Raw genomic sequence first — 27,864 nt, forward strand, 5'->3', positions numbered from 1 at the left:
GCCTGGTGGCATGTGAATCTATGCCTCCATGTGTGGATTCCCGCATGGCCCAATGTTGCAGTGCTCCTGGTCCACGCATCTTCAGGCCGGGCCAGGCTGGCCCACTACATGGAGCTTCCAGCACTCCAGTGGGAAGCCACAAAAGGAGGTACAGAGTCACGTGCCATTGGGCCAGGCAGGCTCCATGCTTCAACATGCAACTTCCTGCTGGAGTGCTGGAAGCCGCATGTAGAGGCATGGAGCCAGTCAGCCCAGCCTGATGGTGCATGGCCCATACCTACCCACAAACCCCACCACCATCCCCCCTCCTGCACGCAGGAGTTCCCCTCCTCCCTTACCCACCTGTTCAACCATGAGTCCACTGAAGTAAAATTATGCAATTATGCAAGGTCATGCCTTTAATGTGCAAAATTGTGTAGGCACAAAATTGCGTAGGCACAAAATTGCATACTCCCTCAGGGTGTAATAAACATGGCTTCAATGCTAAGGGTGTTTGCTTGAGCCAGAACACCGGTGTTTGTTCTTTTGTCCTTCACATTGATATCGAAGATTTGCCAAAGACATTGCTGATGGTAATGTTCCAAAGCTTTCAGGTGTTTCCAATATATTATCCAAGTTTCACACCTATACAACTGGGTTGGGATGATAACAGCCTGATAGATGAGGCAGGCAGGCACTTATGTAGCTCCTTAACTGCAATTTTTGGCATTTGTTCAGTGTTTAGAGTCTATTTTTACCTGGAACAGATTAAAATAGCTCTGGGACATGTACACCCGCTGAAAATAAAACATCAGAAGAGGGGCCCTCTCACTTTTTAGCCCAATCGTTCTCAAACTTCTTTGACCTTAAAACATCACTTGGAAAATGTCCGGTCTTAGCTTTCATTTGTTTCTTGACTACAGAAAAAAAATAGAGAAATTCTTTTGGTGCAAAAAACTCAGAAAGACCATATGTCAGAAGGTTTTTAGCACTTTGGATATCTATTTGAAATCTCTGGGCGTTTGTACATATGACAATGTTGATATGTACACGTGACAAAAATTTCCCTGTGTGTGGCTTAATGGGAGTATATATGTGAGTTTGGGGAGTTTTAAATGAGTTTGCTTCATCACAAACTAAACCACATCCCAACGTAGTTTAGTTTGCAACGTTGCAACTTGGAACATTGCATCCATTAATCTATCAACTCACTCCCCAACCATGGGAGAGGTAGGCAGTCTCTGCTGAAAAAAAAAGGATTGGGCCCCTCACTACTTTTGCCTTCAGCAGGTGCCTGTGGCCACCAGGATATCTGGGGCCATCTGGGAACAAGCTGGCTTGCCCCTGAGGCAGCATGGGGAGGCGACAAGAAGGTGGCTGGGTGTACTGGTGGCCAGAGAAGGTGGCGGGGATGGTGTACAAGGTACTGGAAGCCCGGGCAAGCTGGGGGAAGAGTTGAATCAGGTGCCTCTGAGATGGGGCAGCACCTGGTCCAGTAGCAGCCTGCCTGGCCAGCCCCAGAGGGCACTGCTGCCATAGAAGGAAGGACTGAGGCCCCCTGCAGCTCATGGGCTGCTCAGCCGACCAGCAGCTCACCCCCAGCCACGGGAGAGGTAGGCAGGTTCCACCAAAAAATAAAAAAGGATTGGTGCTGCCTTCAGCAGGCACTTGCAGCCACCAGGTCAATGGGGTGTATAGTGACAGAAATATAAAACCCACCATTTCAATGAAAAACTCACCCTTTCAATTTAGGGGGCATAGAATGCAACCCTGAAGGACTAAACCTCCCTCACGCATACAAGCTCCCTCTGGGTTTATCTTGTGAATCATGGGCAAGGGCAAACCTAACAGTGCTAACATTGCATGGCACCCCCAAAAAACCCTTTAAAGGAGCTCACAGCACCCTGGCTGAGAATCACTGTTTTAGTCTAGCAGTCCAGGAAACAAGAGACACAGCTTCTAACCCCCACACTGGGGTGGAGGCAGGTTTACACATGTAACTCTCATTTGACTGCAAATCAGGGGAAAAGTTAAATACTAGGAAGAAAGTTTTAACAGGAAGCATTGGATCAAGTTACTCAGAAAAGCTATGGAATCTCTGTTTTTGGTTGTTTTTAAAGAGCAAGTTAGCGCACATTTCTAAAGCACTCCAGACATGGATGATCCTGCCTTACACAAGGGGTTAGGCTAGTTAACCTGAAGTCCTTTACAATCCTACTTTTCTATGTTTCTAAGATATGGTAGGTTCTACAGATTACAGATAATTATTTTACTCATACCCAGCCATAAACAAAAATACTCACCAATATGCCCAGAGCTTGTCCATATAAACATATGTTCTTATAATAGCTTTTCCTTTTCTCTCTCCCATTGTGAGATTCATGTGCATACTGCATAATCTTCAATTAAGCCATACACTTTTACAGTGTTTCTTTGCATGTTTGATGAGATCCCAATCCTATCCAAATCAAATTAATAATTACTGTGGAATACTAGTTAGCTTTTAAGGATAATGGCTTAATCTGTTAAAGGTAAGAAATACCTTCAAGCGATTATTTTTTGTTCCTAAAGCATTTAGAGACCAATTCTGGTACCCAAATGGCTAGGCCTAACGCCTGTTATTAGGACCAACAAAAGCATTTTTACATTGTTGTTTTTCACAGAGATACCAAGGTCCAAGTCCTCAAAGATAACTACACACCTAAATTTACCACTTAAGTACTATCATCACTCTCAGGCCAAATATTCAACTGTCAACTAGGAAGTTTTGTGTAAGCCCAATAGTGGAAACCTAAGTGCTAAGGTTGTCTCACAGGTTACAAGCAGCCCAAAGCCCAAAAGAACTTTCAAAATAACCGGTTTCTGTCACATTGCATCAGCATGCACTAAGCTTGTGTATGCCACTGTGGTGCATGTGCTCCTTCCACATCAAGGTAGCACTGTAATCAGAAAATTCAACAAGGAAGAATTGCTCTACTTTGTATTAACTAACTAAATATTTCTTGAGTGAGAGCGTGGATAACCCTGTAACTCCGGTGGTAATATGGAACACCCGGGTTCTATTAGTCCTTGCTCTGCAATATGCCAAGTACGGATTTAAAAACAGGTTTTGCATCAACAGCCGTCTGGTTGTTTGGGTTTTTTTCCCCAAACAAATACGTCTTCAGCACCTAGCTCCAAGAAACGATTCACTGAAGACCCTAAGGAGAAGAAAAGCAATAATGGCTGATTAGGTCAGAAGCTTAAGTATCTACAACCTGCCCTTTTCCTTTGCATTTCACTCCTAACTAATTTACCTGGTTCCTTGCACTGCTAGTTTCATTCAGATTTCAGATTTTAGGAACCAAAATTGGAGTCGAGAAGGAAAGGATTTGAGTACTGAAATGTCTAACTCTAAGTACCTAGAGAGACCGAGTCTCTAGTGCCCTGGGCATGAAAATGTAGGCTTCTATATATAATAGCCTGGATTGGTAAAATTTTGAAGATAGTCTTGCTATCTCCAGGATGCCTGGAGGTTATCCTAGATATACTGTAGTTACTCAACTCTAAGATGACCCTGCATTTAAGACAACCACCCAATAATTAAATTCTTTATACAGAAAATTTATAAAGAATATTTAAATCATTTTTGCTTAGCCTATATTCCCTCCCAGTCCCTGCCAGGCCATGTAGCAGTGTTGGTGCTGCTGATTGGCTGGGCAGGGGATAGAGTTTCCATGAGCTGCGTGCCCAGGAGAGAATCCAGTCCAAGCCGTAGTCAAGCTGTGCATGACAGTAAAGGGGAGCCGGAGGGGCAGAGAGTGGGAGGAGGGACAGAAGATACAGAGGGCAAGTGGACAGGGGGAGGAGGCAGAGGGCTGCTATAGGTCTGACTGGCTGTAACCCAGGTTCAGGGCCAAAGTCAGAGCCTTAGCAGCCCCCTACCCTGCCTCTGCTTTGTACACAAATCTAAGACGAGGGACTTTTTCCCCCCGTGCTGACTCAGGGGCGAGGGAACCTCATTTTAGATTCAAGTAAATACAGTACTGTACTCAAGCCAGCTAGACCTCAAGATCATGTGTTATCCAGAAACAAGGTAAACACAAAATTGTTATTAGTTAAGGGACAGGTGCATTTTGAATTTTTAGCAGTAGGGGGAAACCAAAATAGTGGGGTAAGGCTCCAGTAAAGGAGTTTACAAGATATTCTCCTAGATATAAAAACCAAGTTAAAAAAAAAAAGGAAAAATTACTTTATTCATCTTTTCTCTAGGCTTTGAAGACTGGCAACAGGTCCAGACAGATTGCATATATACATATATATTATTTTACATAATGTACGCATGATGAATTGACCTAGACTTCCCTTTTCTATTTTAGAAGCATAGAAAAAACAAATAATTGCAATGTTCATAATGAATTAGCTATACAATTATATAATATTCTTCACATCTTACAGCTTTATATCAAGGACACGGTTACTTTGACACAGCAACATGTAACACGAGAGAGACAAAAAAACCTCTGAGATTACTGGACATGGAAACGAGAGTAACTAAAAATAAGTGCTAAGATATTTTTTCTGCCTAATTTTTTTTTGTAAAAGTTAGGTGATTATCTAACAGTGTTGAGGGTTCCCCCCCAGGCATAAAGATTTGATTTCCCTACTTACATTTTTGTTTGTAAGCTTTGGGGGATGCTGCCTGTGGGATTGGGGCTGAAATCTAAGACCCTCCAGAATCTTTTAAGTGTCAATATTCCTCTCCCATGAAAAACCTTTTTCCTTATTGTGACGTCACCTCCCTCCATACACATACTTATATTCTTAGTATTTCTCCAAGGCCCACGATTTATTCTCACTGATGACTAAACATATGGTACACATCTATATCATGATCGCAGTGGCCAACCCAGACGTTCCTGAGCATACCTACTCACCCACTCCCATTTGCACACTCCAAACCCAGAAATGTAATAGGAAAACCACTCCAGGGTCAGACTCCCTCCCCCCCCACAGGTGCTCTTGAGACTGTAGCCTCCAGGGCGCTTGCTGGCTGCCATTACAGTAACTCTGTTTTGGCTTCGCTGTTGTATTTCTGGGTCTGGAGTGTGACACTAGAAGTAGGATAGGCAGGACATGGTCAGGTGTATTCCAGCTGAGACACACTGCTGCTGTGGTACAAACATACCCATATTCCTCTAGAGCAGGGGTGCTTAACCTTTTTTTCCTGGTGAATCACACAGGTGATATCTGATCTGTCCATGGGCCAGATCTATCCAGTGGTCCCAGTCTGGCTCCCAGGGTGGGCAAAGCCCCACCCAGCTGCATAGAGAGTGCCAGCCCAGCCCTGATCAAGCTGCATAGAATAAAGGGGCTTGGCCCGCCCCATTCTGGCCCCTTGTGGGGATGGGAGGGGGCATGACTGCCTCAGTTGAGCTGTGCAGGGATAGGCAGCATGGCCTAACTTCAAAGTGGTAGGGTAACCATACATCCCAGCCAATTGAAGATATCCCAGAATTGCAGGGTCATGGGGGCAGAAGCATAGTACACAAGGTAGGCAGGTGGGTAGGCACCCCTGCTGCTGTGGAGCAAAGCAGGCAAACTAGAGCAGTGTCTAGCACTGTCTCCTCACCCCCCTGCCTCCAGCCACTGGTCAGGAGCCACGCCTGGCATGTGTGGGTGCAGTGGTGCCTGTTCCAGTCTGCCCGTGTTCCTGCCCAGCAGCAGCAGTGTCTGCCTCCGCGTCTGCCTGGAGCACTATGCCACTCCGCCTCTCCACTGAACTGAGCCTTTTGCCCCTGCCCATCTGCCTCTGGAGCACCCACACCTGGGGAGAAAGAGGCAGAGGCTTTTAAAATAATATGGTCACCCTACAGAGAGGGGGTGTGGCCCAGCCCTAGCCCCCCGTTGGGGGGAGGGAGGGGGGGGAAAGAGGGCCATGGTCTAGCCCTGATCTGGCCATGTATCAGGGGAGGGGAGGATGGTGAAGAAAGGGCTCCAGCCGTGTATGGAGAGGGCATGGCCCTGCCTCGACCTAGCCCTGCAGGGGAAAGGGAGTAGGGGGTGTGGCCCAGCTCCAACCCACCACATGGGGCTCAGGGCTTGGGAATCTCAGCAGGGAAGGGAGACAGTATTAATGACCCCTTATACACTAACTTGTTAGCTAACATTTAACAAGTCTATAAAGTTAGTTAAAAAGTTAGTCTAGAAGGGGGCACCCTGCCCTGCCTTCTGACTAACTTTGGATTAACATAGCTAACTGCTGCTCTGTGCTGATTACTCAAACTCAGACATCTTTTCATATAGTCCACAGACTCCTAAGAGCTCCACTTTTATAAAATAAAGTCTGTATTACAAATCACAATAGCACAAAATATTAAGTAAATATTTACTTCAAAAGAAAACAATACATTTAAAATACATTCAGCAGCATATAGTTCTATATTCATATTGCAAAAACTACTTTTTTATAAACTAGACCCAATTCTAAACCAGATTTAATATTACCAGATATATTTAATATTGGATGTAGCCAAGTCATTATTGTCATATCGCTTTTCAACATATTTATCAACTACTTACAAGTGAGCTTCAAAGCAAAGTATTCAAAATAATTTAGCCACAAATTATTATGTATCCAACAGGTGAAATCTTAAGTGTTATAGAGGAAAATGAAGACAAACATAAACATATAAAATATATACACGCATTTACCATTTTTATTCCATTGCAATGCCACCATTTCCTGTAACATCTGTATTATAAGCTGTCAATGTAACATTATTATACAGGCAAACATTACCATATATATACACAAGTTGCATATACATGTATACAACTTGAATAAAGAGTTACAATCAAATAATCGGTAACACAAAAATTTTTCAATAATCAAACTTGATCCAATTTATTTAGGATCAAGTCTGATTAAAAGTAAATGAAGAAAAATCTTTGGGATTTTCAGGCTTAAAGATATGCTCATTTATTTCTAAATTAAATTCCTGAAAACAAAGTTGATTCAGTTTAATAGGGAAGTTTTATCTTCTCCCTGCTGGTCTGTATGGAACAAAACTAATGAGCTGAAGTTAAAAAGAGAAGAAAATAGTGCATGGGTGAAATGCAAAAGTAATAGTCACCACTGACTTAATTGAGCTGGGGTCTTCATCTCAGATCACATATTAACCCCATGTTCATAAGAAAATCCATATTTACCACTTACCTAATACATATACATTTACATTCACACGCTTTTGCTTAGCCAAACAAGTAGATAATGGCAAAAATATGAACCAATAACCTTAGAATACAGCATAATCCCCAACATTAAATTCAGTCACCTATATCTGAATATAAGGAGTTTGAATATTTTGCTCCTATCCTATATAGGTTTCTAATACAATTTTTTTCAGAAGTAAATAAGACACACCATCAGTCTTAAAGTTTCAATCTTTAGAATATTTGATTGAAATGAATGTACTCTTTCAGAACAAGGGTTTGACTATGTGTCATTTCTACACTACACTGAAGTTAAATGTAAGGTTCAAAGTACATCAACATAAGTAAGTCTCACAATCTGATGCTTAAACTTCTGACCATGAAAATTCGAAATATACCAAAACAAACGTCACTGGCCTAGTTGGACTATATAGTTTACAAAAAGTGTCATTAAACCATCATATGAACAAATAAAAATACAAGTTTCTCTAGGATGCTCAAGTTAATTGACAAAATGAAGCTAGTTGAGTCTAATGACAAGCTTCCATATTGTTCCATGTTGTTCCAAGATATAGAACTCTGCTAATCCTCTTAACTAGAATCTGAATTGTATCATGCAAATATTTAATCTTTGAGGAAAGAACATTTTGTATGACCCATAATATCCATGTTTTTGTTTATAATACATCCCTCTCTCTTATGCATATTATATATTATACACATACATACATGTAATTAAAATTATATTGTTAAAGTTGAGATATAGTTATGACCCTGGCATTTTCATATATTTAAAATATTCTCAAAAGATTTAAATTTTCATTTCTGACCTAAGATTTTCATGCCTTGACCACTGTCCAAATGTAAAATCTTGTTAGTATATAAAGCAAAGTGTTTTCAACAATTCTGGAGCTGAGAGAAAACTATATGAAAACAAAATAAAGCAAAAAAAAAAAAATCACATTTTTATTAGCTATGAATTATATAGTTTTATGCTTAAACTTTACACTATGCACTGACACTTACTTTTCAAACATTAGTTTGATGGCATCTCTTCCCTTATTTTCATTACTCTCATTCTGGTGTTCAGATCAGAAGTCTTGTAAGTTTCATTCAGTGATTCTGGACATTTTTTTTCAGTAATACATTCTGTGCCATTCATTTTACATTCCACATCACAGTGTTGCATACGCTTATTTCTGGCAGTCTTGAGCTTATCTTTTGTACTTTTATCATTATTATTTGACTTTGTTTTCTTCCTCAGTTGTCTTCCAGCATGTGGTTTAGTGGAATTCCTTCTTGATACTGTACAACGGTCCTTTTTATTGTGCAGATCTAGTATTTGCTGTTGAGAGTTCTCGTCTTCAACTGGCAAAACAATGTTTTCCCGACAGTCAAGTTTTGGTTCAGAAAGCTGCAAGAGTGAGTGCTGAGATTCACATTTAGATTGTGAACATGCTTCCTCTGGTTTTGTATAAGGTGCAACAAAGCAGTTTTTACTTCGAATGTAGACCGCAAAGCCAGCAGCAACCAGGATATCAGCTAGATTTCTTTCCTCACAGAAAACATCTACTTCTAATTTCATTCCAAAACCATACTGTTTAAACCGGAAAATCAGACCTCCTTTACTCAGAAATTCTTGTGACAAAAGCTTAGCTTCATCACTCCAGTTGTTCCCTTTCGCAGGATTCACCCCAGATAAAAAGCACAAATAAGTTAGTCGTGGCAAGCAAACAAGTTCATCTGGAATGATTTTAAGTTTATGGATATCAGAGTAAGGGATGTATTTTAGAAAGCCATAATCAATAAATGTAAGGAGAATAGAGTGATTTAAAACTTCAGACACTTCCACCCTATTCCACTGTGCTTCCAACTCAAGCTTAATCAGGCAACTCACACCAGGAGTCACAAATTCCTGTGGCAAAGCTGGCAAGTTATCTGGAAGGTCAGAGAGTAGCATGAACAAAGTTTTCATAGTGTCAAATAAGTCTTCTAACTGAACACAGAAGTTTGAAGGATCAGTAACTGTAGCTGCAAATCCACGGTACTGATTACCGCTTTGTAATAGTGCCCATGTAACTGAATTTATCCTGAATGACATCACAGAGTGTACATTACTTGCACATTTTGAACAATTCAGTTTTTTACTTTTATCTTGGCTTGAGATTTGATTCAAATATTCCAAAAGTAGAATCCCATCTATTAAGATTTCTACTTCCCAGATACAAGAAGATTCTAAGTATCGTAAAAACAGGATCTTTATCTCATGATGTGCAACTGTCTGCAGCACATGGTCAAATGGTATTTTACCTGAATTTTTAACCCAAACCCATTTACATGAAACAACCTGTTTAGGAATACTTCGGATCTCATCAGAGAGCATTTTTGTATTATGCCAGGATACCGTTTCACATCTACCACAATCCACAAAAAAAACAAAGAGTTTCTTTTCACACACAAACTTTTTTATCACTTCTGATCGGTACCAACTCAGAGTTCTTTTAGATTTTGTCAAGTACTCTAACCCTTCTTTAATATTTTCAAAGGCAAGCAAGCAGTTTTTCTTTACTTCTCTGGCAATCATTATCTTTAAGTGACTCAATGTTTCAGCATTTCTAATTAATTTTATGCAAAAGTTTCCACATTTTGAAACATTAATTATTTCAGCTATTTCTAGCTGCCCAGCATTTAAATTTTGAAAAGGAATTTTAGACGGATTCTCTGAGGTGTTTCTAGGTGTTTCTAGGAAACAAAGATGTTTCTCAGCCTTGTGTTTATTTGCATCTTCAGATATTTTCCTTTGTACTTTATCTTCAGAGTCAACACTTGTGACTACACTATTTTCCTTGGGTCTCGTTTCCACATCTAGCACCTGGGTTTTCTGTAATCTTGAGCTGCCTTCCCTCTCCAGTAAGTCATTAGCCATAGACCTTCCATCACAAAGTATATCCACCTCCCACTTTTGTTCATGATCTTGCAAAAACACACAGATGATTGGCTTATTAATCACTTCTCTGGCAAAGTAAAACATAAGTTCACGGCTCCAGGTTCTATCAGGAGAACTACTTTTTAATCTGCTAAGGGAACAGTGGATACTGAGCTTCGGCAAAGTTAAGAACCTTGTTTGAATCCTGTAGATTTTTGATGAATTCACAACTGCTGTATTGCCATAATCAATAAATTCTACCTCAAAAGATTCTTTTGATCTAACAGCTTTAATAACTGCTCTATACAGAGAGCAATCAATTGCATATTCTGCAATAACAAGATCCCCAGCTACAAACTGATTGAGACAACGTTCATAGTCTGTATTTATTGCTCCTTTATTGAGTTCTTCTGCAAGTTGAATTAATAGATTTTCATCATCTGCAAGATGAATATAGAAACTTGACAAGCTATTTAGATTAGAAATATAACCTGGTAACTTAGAATTCGCTTGAATATTACGTGGGGGCAGGTTTATACACTTGGGAAAACTTACTCGACTACTCTTTTGCTCACCTGTGTAATTTAGTTTGTTGGTATTTGTTTCAGGCACATCATCTGCAGCTGTCTTCTCCATACACACAGCAGAACAGTGCAGCAATTTGGAAGTACATTTTTTATCTGTACTTTTTCTTCTGTGTTGCACAGAAAAGTTCACAATATTTTCAGAGTCTAGCTCTTCACTGCCATTGAACGTTGACAATTTTAAGGGCACATTTTTTGGCACCGTAAGCACATCCTGTTCTTTAGGTTCAAAACCCTGCTTAAAATCAGTTCGAGAAGTTGTATCATACACTTGTTTTTTTGTTTCAGTTTTCAAGCCCTTTCTCTCAATACTTGTAACATTTGCTTCATTGAATTCTGTGTGTAACATTTTGCTATTTGCAGCAAGCTGTTCAGTACAACTTAGCACATGTCCACATTCCCCTGTGTATTTTTTTACATACTCCGATAACATTTCTTTAATTCTTTTATTTATCTGGAGATTTCCATCATACAGCTCCACACCAATCTGGCCATCTGGTTCTCTAGATACAACTACTGCCTTCAGGAGCTTCCCCATAAAGCTGTCCTCAAACCATCTACTGACTTCTACTGGAATCTCTCTCTCTACAAGATCCGGCAGGTAACATTTGATGGCTTGCATGGGTGTGAATAGTACATCAACAGCATTATTTGGAATAGGTATCAGTTTCTCTCTCTCTACCATCTGTTTATTTCCAAAGTCCACAAAATAGACTATTGAGTAGGATGACAACCCCACAGCAGAAGCTAAAGCTCTATAAAACATACCATCTTCAAAGTATTTTGCTATGCATAATCTTATGTTGCTACTGTCATGTTTTGGACTCCTTGTCATTTTACTAATCTCAGCAGTCTTCAGCATCAATGCATCTATGATTTCAGTGTTTCGATTAAGCTGGCAATAAAATTTTGAAGGGCTACATATGTGTGTTAGATATACCTCCTCTTCACTTCCAATCTTTACATCAAAAGATGAGTAGCAAAAACTATACAGAAAAAAGAGTGGTCCAAGTTCTTTTGTGAACAGGGCTGGGACACACTCAGGCTCTCTGAAAAACTGCCTTGTGCTAATAAATGGAGTCTTTAAATCAACTACATTACACAAACAGTTAGGACTTATAAGAATTAGAGCATAAATTATGCAAGTCAGTTGCCCACAAGATGCAGAAATGAAGTTTTCAAAGTCCCTACATGCCTTTTCAGTCCAAATAAATGGATCAAACTGTGAGAATTCTGATACGTTTTTAATACTACATCTAAATGCTTGACCTTCCAAACTTAGAAAATATGGATGAATACCTTGAAGATCTTTGAGTAACACTCTTTCCCGATTTCCATAGTCTACAAATATCACATCAACTTCAGTTTTAGATGTTTGTTTCACAATGGATGCTCTGTACCACTTCCCGTCCTTGGAGTGTTTGGCAACACAGGCAATCTGTCCAGTTGTATAAGGACTGTTGTGCACTTCATAGTGATTCTGAATTTGTTCCATCAAGTTCATCAGCTCTGGCAATTTGCTTCGTAACTGACACGAAAAATCTCCTGGAGAATTGATATGTGAACATACAACATCAAGAACTGTTCCTGGTTTGAATATGAACTCTTTATAAGGCTTCATAGACTCTCTTCTCCCAGATACCATGAGATGCATTTTAGATATAGCACTTTCCCAACTTGGAAAAGACGCAAAAGATTTGTTGGCTGCAGGAAGAATGTTTAATAATTGACTGTTTTGATAGGTATTTCTGGTTGCTGATTCACTCTTTTTATGTATAACAGACATGCCCTGTCTATTTTTATATATTTTGTTTTTGTTCTGGGGACTTGGAAGTTGAGGATTTTTTACAATGTCCAAAGGAGAATTTGGTTTCATTTCCCAATACTCAGCATATCCAGCCTGGACCATAAGTGTGACAACGTTCATTTGTTTCAAGCCATTCATAAATTGTACATTCACAATATACTTTTCATTTTGCTTCGCAATGACATGAAGCAGGAGTGGTTTGTTAAATACAATCTTTTTAAAGAAATCAGTTTCCTTTTTAACCCACACATCCTCTTTGGGAGATACATGAGCAAGTTCACAACACAAAGCTAGTGCTGGTAATTCACAAAACTCTGGAAGCAAAGTTTTCACATCATGAAACGGCACAATATCTGTATTTCCAAAATCCAAAAAAAACACACTAACGTTCACACCAACCACTTCAGTGATAATACCCCGATAATAATGCATATCTTTGCTATATCGGGCACAGCAGAGTAAGCCAGGCTTTGGGTTTTCAACAACTCTATCATTAATTCCACATTCATTATACACACCTGCAATATTTTTCAGCATGGTTTGAAACTCATTTTGATAGTCAGCAGTCTGAATCCAGAAGTCTGATGGATTTAACACATACTTCACAAAAGCAATGTGATTAGAATTTATTTTTATTTCTGCCATTTTGCACTGGACTGATAAAGAGTTCTTTTCAATTAAGCAGCTTCCAGTCTGTTCAGTATTGCCAATAACATTTGTACCTGAAACACTATTTTCACCACAAGTGGACAAAACTGCATTAGAATCAGAAACTGCTACAGCTACTTTTTCCTGTTTGAGATATTTAGCATTAATTTCAGATTCTTTACTTTGTAATGTAACATAGTATAAACGTTCATTAGCACTGAACAGATCAATGCATGCATAGACAGAAGTTTGCCATACCACTGCCTGTTTAAATTCTTTCAGTTGAAGATTCATTGCAGCTTCGTTCTGATTACTGCAACATGTCAGTGCACATGGAAATGAAACCATTGGTAAGGAAATGAATTCTGATTTAAGCTTCAGAACACAATTTGAGGGCACAGCTTCACTGTGGCCAAAATCCATGAACCAGACCTTTATCTGGTCAGCAGAGAGGAGTTGCTGTATTACTCCTCTGTGCCACTGTCCATTTTGTGTTTTGGCAGCACAGAGTACTCCAAAACTATCACAAGATGGAATATTTTCTTTACTGATAGCTTCACAGTATAAATGCATTTCTGCTGTCAGATCTTCCAGTTCCTTCTGCCATTTCAGTACTTGACAATAAAACTTACTTGGACTGACTGCAGCAGTTATTTTTACTTTCTCTATACTGCCAACAGTTAAAGGCAGCAGGAGATTATCCAGAATTGGTTGAAAATCTGATAAATTCTCAGCACTGTTGAGAGAGAACAAATCTGGCCTTGTATATTTTTGCTGGAGCAAATCTGGCAATTTGTTATCAATCGCTCCTTGAGGGAATTCCTTTAACATTTCTACAATAAGACGAAAAGAATGTCCATCAACAAGTTTTCCTAAATGGAGTTCAAGGACATCACTGGTGACTTTTGGCACTTCAAGAAGAAATGTCTGGTAGGGCAAAATAGCTTGCACATGTCCTTTAATCTGTAATCCCATTAAAGAAGAAAAATAATTCACAGCTTTCGGACACCATTTTTCCCCAACTGGAAGTATATTTGCAAAAACACCATACAGCACCTTGGGAGGAAGCTGGAACAATTGACCACTCACAGAAGAAATGTGTGTTTTGTTGACTATTAGCAGTTTCCCAATATCCACAAGAAACACTTCACAGACCTCTTCTCTCTTTTCCAACACTCTTCCTCTATGCCACTCTCCATTTGCATCCTCTACCAAACATGATTCACCAATGCCAATGTTGTCCTTTACTTTGCATACATGCTGTATTTCATTTTGTAATATATGGTAGTCAAATTCACATTCTGTCTTAGATTTGCCCTGAAATGTCACAAGTATTTCTTTTGGATGACATGCTACATGACTTATCATTAGGTCCACGTCTAAAAATTTAGGTGATGGAGACAAGGAATCCATTTTACCTGAAAAACAAGGAAAAATTATGAATCTGCCTCTTTTTTCTATTCACATTCTTTCACCCATTTTTATTTTGTAATGTAATTTGTATTCTATACATCTTTATTGGTCCATTTGACATAGAAACTTATATCAATTTTACTTTTACTGATTTTAAATTCAACTTGTCTGTATAACTGGACACCTTTGGCACAAGTCTCAGTTAACACTGCCTGCATTTGTTCACTATTGAGTTCTTCCAAGACTTGCTACTATGATTTCTGGCTTATTTTATCTCCCTACTAGAAGTATAACACAGAGTGGTCCTAAGAAATACTCATCTGTTTCTTTTGTATCTACATCTACAGACACAGAGGTCTCAATATTTTTAGAAAAACAAAAACAGAAGCTACTTCTCTGATATTCACACCATCTCAGGCAAATTGGGTGCCTCTCATTCTACAAATACCTTGGAGAGTATTTAGGGGCTGAGTTGTGGATTCTTGCCTACCAGATAACTTGAAAGAAATTCTGCTCTCATAAGCCACAAATCAGGAAGGTTTAGTGTTCAGATCTATTATTTTAAAGGTTAACTTGTTTTGTTCTTTCAGATCTTTCTGTGAACCCATGTTATAGTTATATACCTATAAACATACCTCCTTACATGTATCAACCTAGCTTGTGCATGAGTCTTTATAAGATTCATCCTAGCAATAAGACAGTCTAGTAACAAAAAGGTATTTTATAGACATAGACATTCAGGCTAGAAGGGACCCTGAAGGATCAGAGTCCAGCCCCCTGCCCCAGGGTCAGGAAGTCAGCAGGGTTCATAAGATCCCAGCAAGATAAACATCCAAATGTATCTTGAAGGCCTTCAAAGTAGGTGCTTGTCCGGCGGCAGTCTATTCAAAACCTTGGGGACTCGGACAGTAAAGAAGTTCTTCCTTATGTCCAGCCTGAATCAATCGCGGAGGAGTTCATGACCGTTTGATCTTGTCATCCCTTGGGGTGCTCTGGTGAACAGATGTTCCCCCAGATCCTGGTGAACACCCCTGATAAACTTATAGGTGGTCCCCAGATCACCCCTGAGCCTGCACTTTTCCAGGCTGAAGAGTCCCATGGCTCTCAGCCTCTCACCATAAGGTCTGTTTTCCTGACCTCTGATCATGCACGTGGCTCTCCTCTGCACTCTCTCAAGCTTCTCCACATCCTTTTAGAATTGTGGAGCCCAAAACTGGATGCAGTGCTCCAGCTGTGGCCTCACCAAGGCTGAGTACAACGGGAGAATGACATCCTGGGATTTGCTTGAGAAGTATCTATGGATACAAGCCAGCTTTTTGCTCGCTTTACTAGCCGCAGCATCACATTGAAGGCTCACGTTCATCTTGTGGTCAATCACGACCCTCAAGTCCCTTGAAGGACCCCACTGGTCACAGTGCACAACGACGATTGACTTTCGCCAACCACCAGCCTCTGGGTCCTACTGTGGAGCCAATTCCCTAGCCAGCAAATAATGGTTAGATCAAGGCCACAGTTAGCCAGTTTTGCCAAGAGGTTATCATGGGATACCAGATTGAAGGTTTTTTTAAAGTTAAGATATATGACATCAATCTCTTCCCCCTTGTCCAGGTGATAGGTCACCTGGTCGTAAAAGGAAATGAGATTGGTCAAACAAGACCTACCTGCAACAAACCCGTGTTGGGTATCCCTCCCTCAGGATATTGCCATCAGGTAGTCTGTTAAGGATGGCCTCTTTGATAATTTTTTCCAAGACCTTCCCCAGGAGAGAGGTCAGGCTGATGGGCCTGTAGTTTGCCAGATCTGCTTTCTTGAAGATAAGCACAATGTTGGCCTTCTTCCAAACTTCGGGCACTTCACCAGATCACCACGAGTTCTCAAAGATCTGTGCCAGGGGCTGAGTTATGATGCTTGCCAGCTCCTTGAGTACCCTTCGGTGTAAACCATCAGCCTCTCAAGGTGTTTCTTCATGAGGTCAGCTTTGATGGAGGGTAAGGAATCTCCCTCACCCAGGCCTCCCTTTCCTGCAGTGGGCAGGGGCATCCCATGGGACTGGTGAAAAACTGATGCAAAGTACCCATTTAGCAAGTTTGCTTTTTCCTGGACATCGGTAGTGAGTTTTCCCATCTGGTATAGCAGGGGTCCAATGCTGCCCTTGCTTTTCCTCCGGCTCCCCAGAGGAACCAAAGACTGTGGCACTGGTGTCATCGGGAAGGCTTCAGCTTCCATGACCACAGTCTGATGTTTGGTGAGAGAGGCAGTGAGCTGCTGGGTAGGGACAGCCTCTACCTCTCTTCGCTGGAGAGGAGGCTCTTCTCAGCCAGACTGGCTGACCTGCTCTACCAGGCTTTAAGCTAAGCCCGCTGGGGGTTGGGGGGGACTACCACCACTGCTGGCCTGCTGAGCAACCCTTGCAAAGCCAGGAGGCCAAGGCACTTTAGGGAGCCCACCCCTGCCCCAACCCTGGAACGATCTGTGGGGAAGGCAAGGGCCCACAAAGGGACACGTTCCTGCCTGTACACAAATGCCAGGAGCTTCGGGAATAAACAGGAGGAACTTGTCCTCCTGCTCAACACAAATAATTACGATGTCGTGGGGATAACAAAGACCTGGTGGGACTCCACCCATGACTGGGCCACAGGTATAGACTTCTATACCTTGTACAGGAGAGATTGTGTGGACCAAAGGGGCGGGGGTGTAGCTCTCTATGTCAATGAAAGCGTCTCTGCAAGCTGACATTGGTGCCCAGGGTGAATGACTGGAGGCCCTCTGGGTTAAAATCCATGGGGGACATGGCACAGGGGACACAATGCTGGGAATCTATTACAGACCTCCGACTCAGGATCAAGAGCTTGACCAGGAGTTCACCAGTGAACTGTCCGAGGCCACACACTCCCAGATCATGGTTATCATGGAAGACTTCAACTACCTGGACATCTCTTGGGAAGAGCGCTCAGCCAAATCCGAATTGTCGCAAAGCTTTCTCATGTGCATGGATGAGCTCTACCACAAAAAGTCTACGGGCTGATGAGAGGCAAAGCGCTGCTCAACCTGGTACTGGCAATGGGGGACGACCTTATCAGCAACCTAACCATCAAAAGGAACCTGGGTGACAATGACCACGAGCTGATCACCTTCAGTCTGCCATAAAACTGGCAAACTAGTCAGCAATACAGAAGTCCTCGACTTCAGGAACGCTGACTTTGACAAGCTCAGGAAGCTTGTCAGTGAGGCCCTAAGGGACAACAACCCAAAGGGGAGGGGAGTTCAAGAAGAGTAGTTGCTCCTTAAGGAAGTGATCCTGGATGCACAAGCAAAGTCTATCCATCTTGGAGGAAAGGCAGCAAAAGGGCACGGCGGTCCCTTTGGCTCTGCAGGGAACTACTAGATCTCCTGTGTCTAAAAAGAAAGGCCTACAAAGGATGAAAAACAGGATTCACCTCCAAGGAGGAATATTCTGCACTGGTCTGAACCAGCAGAGAGCGAACCAGGAAAGCCAAGGCTGCAACTGAACTCCAACTGGCTACAAGTATCAAGGAAAATAAAAAGTCCTTTTTTAGATACATGGGGAGCTAGAGGAAAGCAAGGGCAACACTGGACCCCTACTAAACCAGATGGGACAACTGACAACCAACACCCAGGAAAAAGCCAACTTGCTAAATGGGTACTTTGCATCGGTTTTTCACCACTCCCAAGTGACGCCCCTGCCCATTACAGGGCAGGAAGGCCTGAGTGACGGAAATTCCTTACCCTCCGTCAGTGCTGACTTTGTGAAGAAACACCTTGAGAGGCTGAATACCTTCAAGTCATCCGGCCCTGACAGCTTACACCCCAAGGTACTCAAGGAGCTGGCAAGCATAGCCCACTCCTGGCTCAGATCTTGTGCACTTCACGAACTCCTCTGTGACTGATTCAGGCTGGACATAAGGAAGAACTTCTTTACTGTCCGAGTCCCCAAGGTTTGGAATGGACTGCTGCTGGAGGTGGTTCAAGCACCTACTTTGAATGCCTTCAAGACACATTTGGAAGTTTATCTTGCTGGGATCCTATGAGCCCTGTTGACTTCCTGCCCCTGGGGCAAGGGGCTGGACTCGAAGATCTTCCGAGGTCCCTTCCATCCCTAAAGTCTATAAACTCTATGAAAACCCCTCCCTCAAACCTAGATAGAAAATCCTCAAACAATTACAACCCATACTACAAGGAGACCCAATTCTTAAACAGATCTTCCCAGAACCACCCACACTAGCCTTCAAACAAGCTCCAAACCTCGCTAACCTCATAAGCAGAAGCAAGCTTCCTATGGCCCAAAACACACCAAACGGATCCAGACCACGCCGGGACAAAAAATGTAAAACCTGCCAATGTATCTCCACCACCCTCACAATTACTACACCTCACAACAGAACCATGAGCATTCTTGGATCTTACAGCTGTACCTCCAGAAATGTAATACATCTCATCCAATGCACCAAATGCCCTGATGGAAAATATGTAGGAGAGACCAAACAACAACTGCGCACCAGAATGAACGCACACCGGAAATCTATCAAAGACAAGATGTTCCCCAATTACCTGTGGGGGGCACATTTCTCACAAGAAAACCATTCTCTCTCCAATCTCTCAGTTCTAATCCTCAAAAGGAACTTACAAAACACTTTTCACAAATGAGCCTACGATCTTCACTTCATCAGCCTCCTGGATACAAAAATCATGCAATAAATATAGACATTGGATTTATGACCTGCCTAACATCTGAGTCCCCAGGTACCTTTCCACTATTCACTAGCTACATATATTCCCTTTCTCCTTTCTCTCCCCTCAACCTGTCTCTCACCCACTGACTCAATTCACATCTTCATTGATAGCTTGTCTTGCATGCATAACAGCCCAGCCTCTGACTTTTTTACTATTCATTCCACCCAGGAAGAGCACACACCAACTGCAGATGCTTCCTCAGCCAGACAAAGGGTATTTAAACCCAAAAGCTTGTTAAGAGTATTTTTTCCAACTATATGAGTTGGTCTAATAAAGGATCTCAGATTTACCCAAAGAACCTGGTCTGCCTATGTCCTTAGACCAACATGGATACAACCTACACCCCTGCTATTTATATTAATTCCTCTCTACTGTACCTAATATATTGGTTAATTTTATTAAATATTTTTCAGATCTCTTATTTAAAAAATCTGACCTGCAATTAACCAATGTTCAAGTTCAGGATGGATTAGGACTAGAAATTGACCGATATATCTGTCCCATATTGGATCGGCACCGATAAACAGAAAATTGATAGTATCAGCAATTATGTGTCTGATAATGTGGCCGATAAATGCCCCATGCATGCATGCAGCCGCCGCACAGCATGCAGCTGGCCAGGAGCACAGCCCGGCACTGTGGAGAGCAGCCAGGTCTGGCTGCTAAGTCTGTTGTGAAGAAAGGGACATGGGCGGGGGGAAGACAGATCGAGGCCCCAGCAGTGAGGGAGGATGTGAAGCAGGGTGCGGAGTACAGGCCTCCCCTGCAGACCCCTCTCAGCACCAGCACCCTCCCCAAGCACAGACCAGCCCAGGCCCAGACTCCTCGCTGGGAAGAGTTCGGCACCGCCTCCAGCCCCAGACCACAGCAGTAGCCCACCCTTGCCCTGCATCCAGATCAGGGGGCACACCCCCTATGCCCTCCTGGGGTGCATGCAGCAGTGCGAGCCGTACCCCCCTTCCCAGCGCCCACCGGACAAGCTGCTTGCGGCTCTGTCCCACACCTCGCCCCAGCTGTGCAGCACCTGCTCCTGCCCCAGCCCCACTCCCTTCCCCATGGCTGGGGCCTCAATCTGCATGCCACCCCCCGCTCCATGCTCCTTCCTTCTCCCCTTCTGCCACAACAGACTTACCAGCTGGACACTGCTCTCCAAGTTGCCCGGCCTTATATCAGAAATCAGGTCAGTATCAGCCAATAGTGCTCATTGAATATAGGCCATCGGTATCTGCCCAAAAAAATATCTTATCAGTGCACCCCTAATTAGGACTTAATAGTGCTTATGATCTTGTAACGTTATATAGTGTAACTTTACAATATTTGAGTAATATAAAAAAGTCTATAAAATAAGACTGATGTTTAGTTAATCATTTTCAGTAGTCAAAGTCTGTCTAGTCTATTTTTCCCACTGTCTGAAATCAAGTTGCTAGGAATTGCTCCCTGTTAACCTAAGGCTTAGTTTATTCAGAACAAAAGCTTGTCTTAAAGAGATGCTTCTAGCCTAATAGTTAATAGTAATCTTCTGAGCATACTACTGATACATAAATATAGGCCTGTATAGTAATTTGCAGATAGTCCAAAAAACAGGGCAAACACACTTTTATTTGCTACAACTTGTATTAACTGAATTAGCCCAGTTAGTGTCTCTTAAAAAGTTTAATTAATGTATTATTTATTATTGATTTTATTACTGGATACAAAGCCAAATGGGAATGATTCTGCAGAATTGTTAGTGATTGCTGGAGCAAAGAGCTGAGAAAAAAATATGAGGAAACCTGGAGACAACTGGAGGTGTTGGGAACAGGACTGGCCCCTGTTACCATTTCCTTTGTCATAAAACAAGTCCATTATAGAATCTCCTCAAGCATTTTTAAATTACCTCTGCAAGGAACTTGGACCAAGAGGATGACCTGCTGCTAGTGTATAAAGGTTATAGCTCCTACGCAGTGAGACTCCCACTACTGCAAAACATATAAATATATTTAAAACAGCCAAAATAAGGAACTATGAGGAAGACTTGATGGGGATGGGGTGAAGAAGATGACAAATGAGGTAGAAATTTAAGATAAACTAAAAGATTTACAAAAGGGAGGGCTGGATGCTCCAAATGGTCTTGAAATCACTTGAATCAAGTATTTGAGATAATAAGTTGCTCAAAACAACAGATGAGAGCAATACAGAGCTGATGCACTGCGCCACACCCTAAACCTTCACTACAATGAGACTCAGGCAGAATTTAGGTACCCAAGTCCCAAAATGTGATCCTGGAAATTTTCACTTCACATACCACCTAACCAGAATTTATCTAAGGCCATAGATGTTTCAGTGAGTTTACCTCTAAGTCCCCCAGATAGGTGAACTTCTCCTTTTGCATATGGCCAGAAACAACTCAGGCTTACAAGGACAAAACCTACCTCATATCCAAGCCTGACAGGGATCCAGAGACTAGGTCTTCCTCTGTTTACATCCCCACTAGGGCTGGGTCCAATAGGGATTTACAGTGTACACTTAATATAAGGTTAAGTTCTACAAAAAATGCAGTTGTAACTGCCACCTTCTTGTAAGATATGCCCAAAATAACGTGATAGTACTCATCTTTCATATATTGTGGCCTACTTATCAGAGTTCTTGCCAATATTTTAGAAACCTAGATTCAATTTCTTCCTCTGCCCTTTATTCTGGGTTGAGGCATACTCTCCAATACTACTGTTAAAACTGTCCCGCTAAGCAGAGAATAAAGCAAGTTTCACTGGCCAAGAGAGAACAACAAAAAATAGCCTGACTCTGTAACCTGGTGGTCAGGACATTCAATGGAGAATGGAGTAGTCCTGAGTTCTTCAGAGTCCCTTGCAAAGGTAACTTTAAAATGCCCAAGGGGATTCTAAAATGGACTTGTTTTACCAGAAAAGTGGTAAAAAGGGACCAGTCCTGTTCCCAACACATCCAGTTGTCTGAAGAAAACCCCCCCCAAAAAACAGACAAGTCAATTACCTGTGCACACTCTTAACTCACTAGTCCAGGTACTACAGCCTGTCCATCCAAAAAGAACAGGTAGAAAGCCTCTTTCCTTACCAACTTCACAGCTGTGCCTAGAGAATGAAACAAGGATCAGGATGAAACTTCAAGACTGCTAACTTGAAAAGCAGGGGCACAGCACTAACAATACTACATCCACTGCATTTCACTGATGCTTAAGAAAAAATATGCAAGTAAAAATAATTGCTATAAAAGTTAATACATTTCATATAAGTAAATATGAGGCAAAGATGTGTGGTGATTATTTTTTATTGGACCAACTACATGGTTAGGATAGTTTCAGACAAGCTTCTGAATAAAGAATGCCCTGCAGTCAAAAGTTGTTTTAAAACTAGCCCAACCGGGCTGCTAGTACAATAAAACATAATCACCTATAAAAATCCTTATCCATCATAGCAATTCGCTAGTAAACAATGTTTTTTTGTCTGAAGGAAATATGTATCTACTCTTATGCATTCATAACACACACTGCTACCACCACGTTGTGAAGCAAGAATGGGGCACCACTATATGAAGGACTGTTCATATAAAAAATGAAAAGCTACCTCCTAAACTTACCATGTAAATAAACCTATCAACAACATAGAAAAAAAGGAAACAAAATGAGCAACTAAAATAACCAATGTCACGGCGGCAATTACTGTGCTAGCTCATTTTATAGAAAAAAGAATTATAACTAAGGACCTACTTAATTCACTATTTTGCAGATTTCATGGAAACTACAAATTCCGCAATTGTCCATAAAAATCAACTTAAAAAAACCTCAACGAAAACAAAATGCTAGCTCTCCAGTGAGAGCCAGCAGTCCTCGCTGCCTTGCAGCCTGCCCCGGAGGGGAGGGGAAGGCACCAGTTGGCGGGGCAGCATGAAGAGCAGAGTCCCCTAGTCCCTCCTTCCCCCTGGGGCCTCTTTGCCAAACAGTGTTATGGGGCAAGGCTGCCAGGAAATGCCCGTGAAATTGGCTCTTCATGCTGTGGCCAAGCTGCAAAAATTACTTCAGCAACAAATTAAGTAGGTCCCTAACTATAACCTTTTTTTTTTCCTTTTACTTAGCTCTAGATTATGTTATGACAGGGAACAAGTTCATTTATATCACTAAAAACTAACTATTAAGCACTTTTGCAGGTCTTCAGAAATAGAAGGCAACTCCTGAAAGCCCCAAAGTGTTGTTCAGAAAAAAAAACTTCACCGGCCAGACAACTCTCACCACAGCCCCCGAACTGAAGCAAGCAGGAAGGACCCCCTCCCTGCAAACAGCCACAAGACCACAGGCTAAGGGGGCTGTTGCCTCCTCCAGGACACAGGGAAGGATTGCCAGAGCAACTGCTCGCTTGTGGCCTCTGAAGGGATGGGTTTCCAGTCTTGCATTTGAATAACTATGACTTTTTTTTTTAAAGAAAAAATACCCTGTACACACCCAGACACACAACCCACGTCACACCCTCCCACATATAAACTACACATCACACCCGTGCCCACTTCTACCCGCACCCCAAACACATACCCCCTACACGTATACTGCACGCCACTCCCCCACACATACTCCACCTCCACACGCCTCCGTCATACACATACCAGTTGCACCCCCACACATACACGTCACGCTTATATACCCCACCCCCACATGTACAACAACACACCCCCATATACCCCGGGTCCCCGTACACGTCACACCCACCCGCCCTCCTCGCTCGCGGGGGCCGGTGACAAACACACGCCGCGGAAGGAGCCGCTCCCGCCTCGCGCGGCCAAAATGGCAGCGCACGCCACCCGTGCGGACGACGACCGCTGCGCAAGGCGCATGCGCGGAACGCGGCGGGGGCGGGGGAAGGAAAGCAGGAGAGGGCTCCGGGTTTGGGGGCGTGGCCATGGCGCTCGCGGGGCGGGGCTTGTAGTGACTGACAGGCCCGTAGAACGCCCGGGGGGGCAGTGGCCTGCAGTGGCCGGACACGTGGGCTCGGCGCTGGCCGCGCCTTGTCAGCAGGGCCGGGGCCGGGGCGGCAGCGTCACCTCTGCCTTTCAACCTCTCTTCCTAATTTCTCTTAAGAACGAAAAGTTTTATTTCTAGATGTATTTGTAATGAACTTCTGGCCCAAGCCCTAGGTTTGGGGAGCAGGGTTTGGACTCCTGCACCTGGGGGCACCCGGAGGGGCCGTCCCAGCACGCTCACCCCTGCCCCGTCACCAGGGTTTGTCTCCGGCCCCTTCCGCTTTCACCCATTTCCATTTTTCAGTGTCATTGGTGTTGTATAGATCTTTATTGACATAAAATTGACAAACAACCATCTGACATTCACTGATTTTTTAATTCAACTTGTCTGCGGGACTGGGCGCATTCAGGGGTGGTCCCAAAAATCTTGGGCCTGAAGCCGGCCGGCTCGTTCCCATACGGGGAGCTAGACATGCATGTGGCATCTCGTGCCAGGCCCCTCTGCCTTGCTCAGGCTCGTCCCCGTGCCAAGATGCTGCAGTGTGGGCAGTTCAGCAAAAGAACGGTATTCGAATCACAGACGTATAGAAAAGTTGGGCTGGGAGGCACCTGCAGAGGCTGTCTTGCTCCAAAGCGTAAAATCCCTCAAAACCTGTTGGGATGGTTTCCACTGACAAAACCTGCCTGCAAATAGCTGGCTAGACCTCAAGTTGTCTACATAATACTGGATGTTAATAATTGTATAACAAAGTTCATCTTCTGGGACAAATTACTCTGGGCATGATAATCTCCAAGCAAGCGGCCCTCACCTTTTCCACAGTTTACTCTCACTTCTAATTGGGGATGTTGGCTTGGAGCAAATTAAACATGGAAAGTTGGGAGAGATAAAAGCTGCCTGTACAGTTCATGGAAATATCCTGATTTGGAAAGTGTGACTATGCTCTGTCCAAATCAAAGGGAAGGTCATGCCAACCTGAATTAGCTCTCTTTAAACTGTTGGCTTTTTTGGTTATTGCAATTAAACCTTTCATGATAACAAACAGGATTCAAATATTTCACTTCCTTAAAACAGAGGGTTTAGATGTCCAACATCCACCTGCCTTTCCCTCTATTTTTAATATAAAAAAAATAAAGCTGCCCTTGTATGAACCCAGTTTACTTCTCCCATAGAATAACACAACCTTCTCCTCTTCAAGCATTCATTAGTTTGGTTCAAGGCTTTTTGTTGTCTATTATTTAACTGAAAATATGGCCAGGAAACACATTATGTGATTTCACTCATAGACACCGACTCTGTGGGTGCTCTGCAGCTCAAGCACACACCGAAAAAAATGAGTGGGTGCTCAGCACCCACAGAGCCATGCTTAAAAAAAAATGAAAAAAACTCCCTGTGCTTTACTAGAAGAAGGAGGGCATTACTTTAGCCCAGCTTTGCAGCATCTGTAAAGATCGGGCTTTTTGGTGCTTTTAGCTAAAGCTGATTCAACCAGCTATTGGATAAAAGCCCCACTAAAGCACCCAATCTTTACAGATGCTGCAAAGCTGGGTTGAAGTAACACGCTGCCTCTTCTGGGCATGCACGGGGCTTGTCACAGAAATGTGCCAAGTTAAAAATAAAGTGCTAGGTCTGTTTTGGGTTGGGTTTTTTTCCTATGTCTCCAAGTACCCACCACCAAAAAAACAAAGCCAGCGCCTATGATTTCACTTAAGTCATTTAACAGAGCTCAGAAAAGATTCAGCATTTAGAAAACTCTTGGACTAGATCAAATAAGTGGTAAAGTGTAACTGAAATTGGAACAGTGAACTGAAGCCACATTTCTGTAATTTTTTCTCCTATAAATATCTAGTTTTATATGAGGGGTTTAGGTTGTAGCCGTGTTCGTCTAAGGACATAGGCAGACAAGGTTCCTTGGGTGTCTGTGTAGGAGAGACCAGACAACAACTGTGCACCAGAATGAATGCACACCGGAAATCCATCAAAGACAGAAACACCCAATTACCGGTGGGGGCACATTTCTCACAGGAGGGCCACTCTCTCTCCAATCTCTCAGTCCTGATCCTCAAGGGAAACTTACACAGCACTTCCCAGAGACGAGCCTATGAGCTCCATTTCATCAACCTGCTGGATACTAGAGACCAGGGATTAAACATAGACATTGGATTTTTGATACATTACAATCTTCCTGGCAACTGACCCCCCAGCCCAGCCCAGCCCCTGGCTTCTTTACTTTTCATTGCATCCAGGAAGAGCACACACCAACTGCTGCAGCTTCCCTAGCCTGACGAAGGGTTTTTGAACCCGAAAGCTTGCTTAATTACTATTCTCCAACCATTTGGGTTGGTCTAATAAAAGATATCAAATTCACCCAAGGAACCTTGTCTGTCTAGTCATGTATGATACCTTTTGCAGTATTGTCACCGCTAAGCCTAAAAAGGCATGCTACTGTAAAAATGTCTCTTCCATGAGATTACTGTCACACCAGAACTCAGAAGAGGATAACCCAGTTGTTACTGACTTAACAGCAGGTGCAGTTATGATATCTAAAAGTACCAAGGCCTGGGACGTAATTAAATAAAATCCTGATGCAAGTTGGCTAGGAGCCACTGTAGGGGTGGGATAGTACTACTATTGTCAAAAAAATTGCTTGAGAAGGCATTTATGAATCTCTTTTTGTGCTCAGGTTATAGATGTCAGGAAGAACGTTATGGATACCAGGTTATGAGACGGGCTGTACACATGCCCTGTTCATCTGCTCTCCTTTCATGGTATCTACTAGTGCCACAGTCAAGCGACAGGAAACTGGGCTAGATGCACCATTGGTCTAACTCAGGATGGCTCTCCTTATGTTCTTATTTTTCCATTTCTCAAGATATTTTGAAGCTGTTTGCCTGAATTTATTTTGTTTATGTGGTTGAATCAAGCAATAGCTAGCAGATAGTCAGATTTTACTTTTATTTTCAAGGAACTCTGTAGAAGTTGGTGCTTTCTGTCTGACTTCAGACTAACACAGCTAACTATCTCTAGGAACTCTGCATTAATCGAATTTGGACTAGTCACTTGAAGATGGAATTTATCATTATAGATCCCTATTCCCTTTTAATTGTGGGGGTGGCACCTACATTTAGGTGACAGCAATCACTCCAGAAGGGGGAGACTCACTTTTGGTTCTCTCCTCAGCCTGATGGAGTTCAAACCTGCTTCCTAGGAGAATACCCTAAACACTGGGATATAAGCTATTTGATATAGATGCACTCTGCTTTAGTGCTGAACTGTTCCATTGAGTTTTAAAAAATGCAAGATTCACTGAGCCAAACAGAGGGGGCTCAGCTCTGTGACCTGCTAATTATGACCCCAACTTCAGCTGAAGGGCTGTTTCCCTATTTACCCCTATGTCTGTTTCATGTAAAACACTAAGGCTGTGCCCAGACATGCAGAGGCGTGCACTTGCAGCAGCACAAATTGCTGCAGCACACACCCCTGTACATGCACTTTGTTGCAGGACAATTTGTCTCTCAATGGGCATACTGCCCTTGCCCAGGTCCTTCAGCCAGGGAGAGCTGGAGGCTGGGCCCAGCTGGGGCCAGAAATCTCGGTAGCA

General features: G+C 42.6%; 1 protein-coding gene across 3 annotated transcripts; it reads right to left on the reverse strand.

Annotated features, from left to right (window-relative positions):
- Window positions 1–456: 456 nt before the first annotated feature.
- Window positions 457–24,129, reverse strand: TDRD15 (tudor domain containing 15). Of its 3 annotated transcripts, XM_059729259.1 has the most exons (5): window positions 24,015–24,129; window positions 22,292–22,389; window positions 20,436–20,528; window positions 8,200–14,556; window positions 457–3,179 (listed from the first exon to the last, which is right to left on the reverse strand). In XM_059729259.1, exon 4 carries the CDS (start codon window positions 14,549–14,551, stop codon window positions 8,210–8,212), a length of 6,342 nt encoding a protein of 2,113 aa, XP_059585242.1. In that variant the 5' UTR covers window positions 14,552–14,556; window positions 20,436–20,528; window positions 22,292–22,389; window positions 24,015–24,129; the 3' UTR covers window positions 457–3,179; window positions 8,200–8,209. The 3 variants fall into 3 exon arrangements, with proteins under 3 accessions (XP_059585242.1, XP_019337026.2, XP_014457121.2); XM_019481481.2 differs by lacking the exon at window positions 457–3,179 and having other exon boundaries at window positions 6,333–14,556; XM_014601635.3 differs by lacking the exons at window positions 457–3,179; window positions 20,436–20,528 and having other exon boundaries at window positions 6,333–14,556.
- Between the last annotated feature and the right edge of the window lie 3,735 nt (window positions 24,130–27,864).

Source organism: Alligator mississippiensis, chromosome 1 (assembly GCF_030867095.1).
Source record: "Alligator mississippiensis isolate rAllMis1 chromosome 1, rAllMis1, whole genome shotgun sequence".
Lineage (NCBI taxonomy): Eukaryota > Metazoa > Chordata > Crocodylia > Alligatoridae > Alligator > Alligator mississippiensis.

Coding starts and splice junctions, on each gene's coding strand:
- TDRD15 (XM_059729259.1), bottom strand. CDS start 14,551: ATGGATTCCTTGTCTCCATCACCTAAATTTTTAGACGTGGACCTAATG.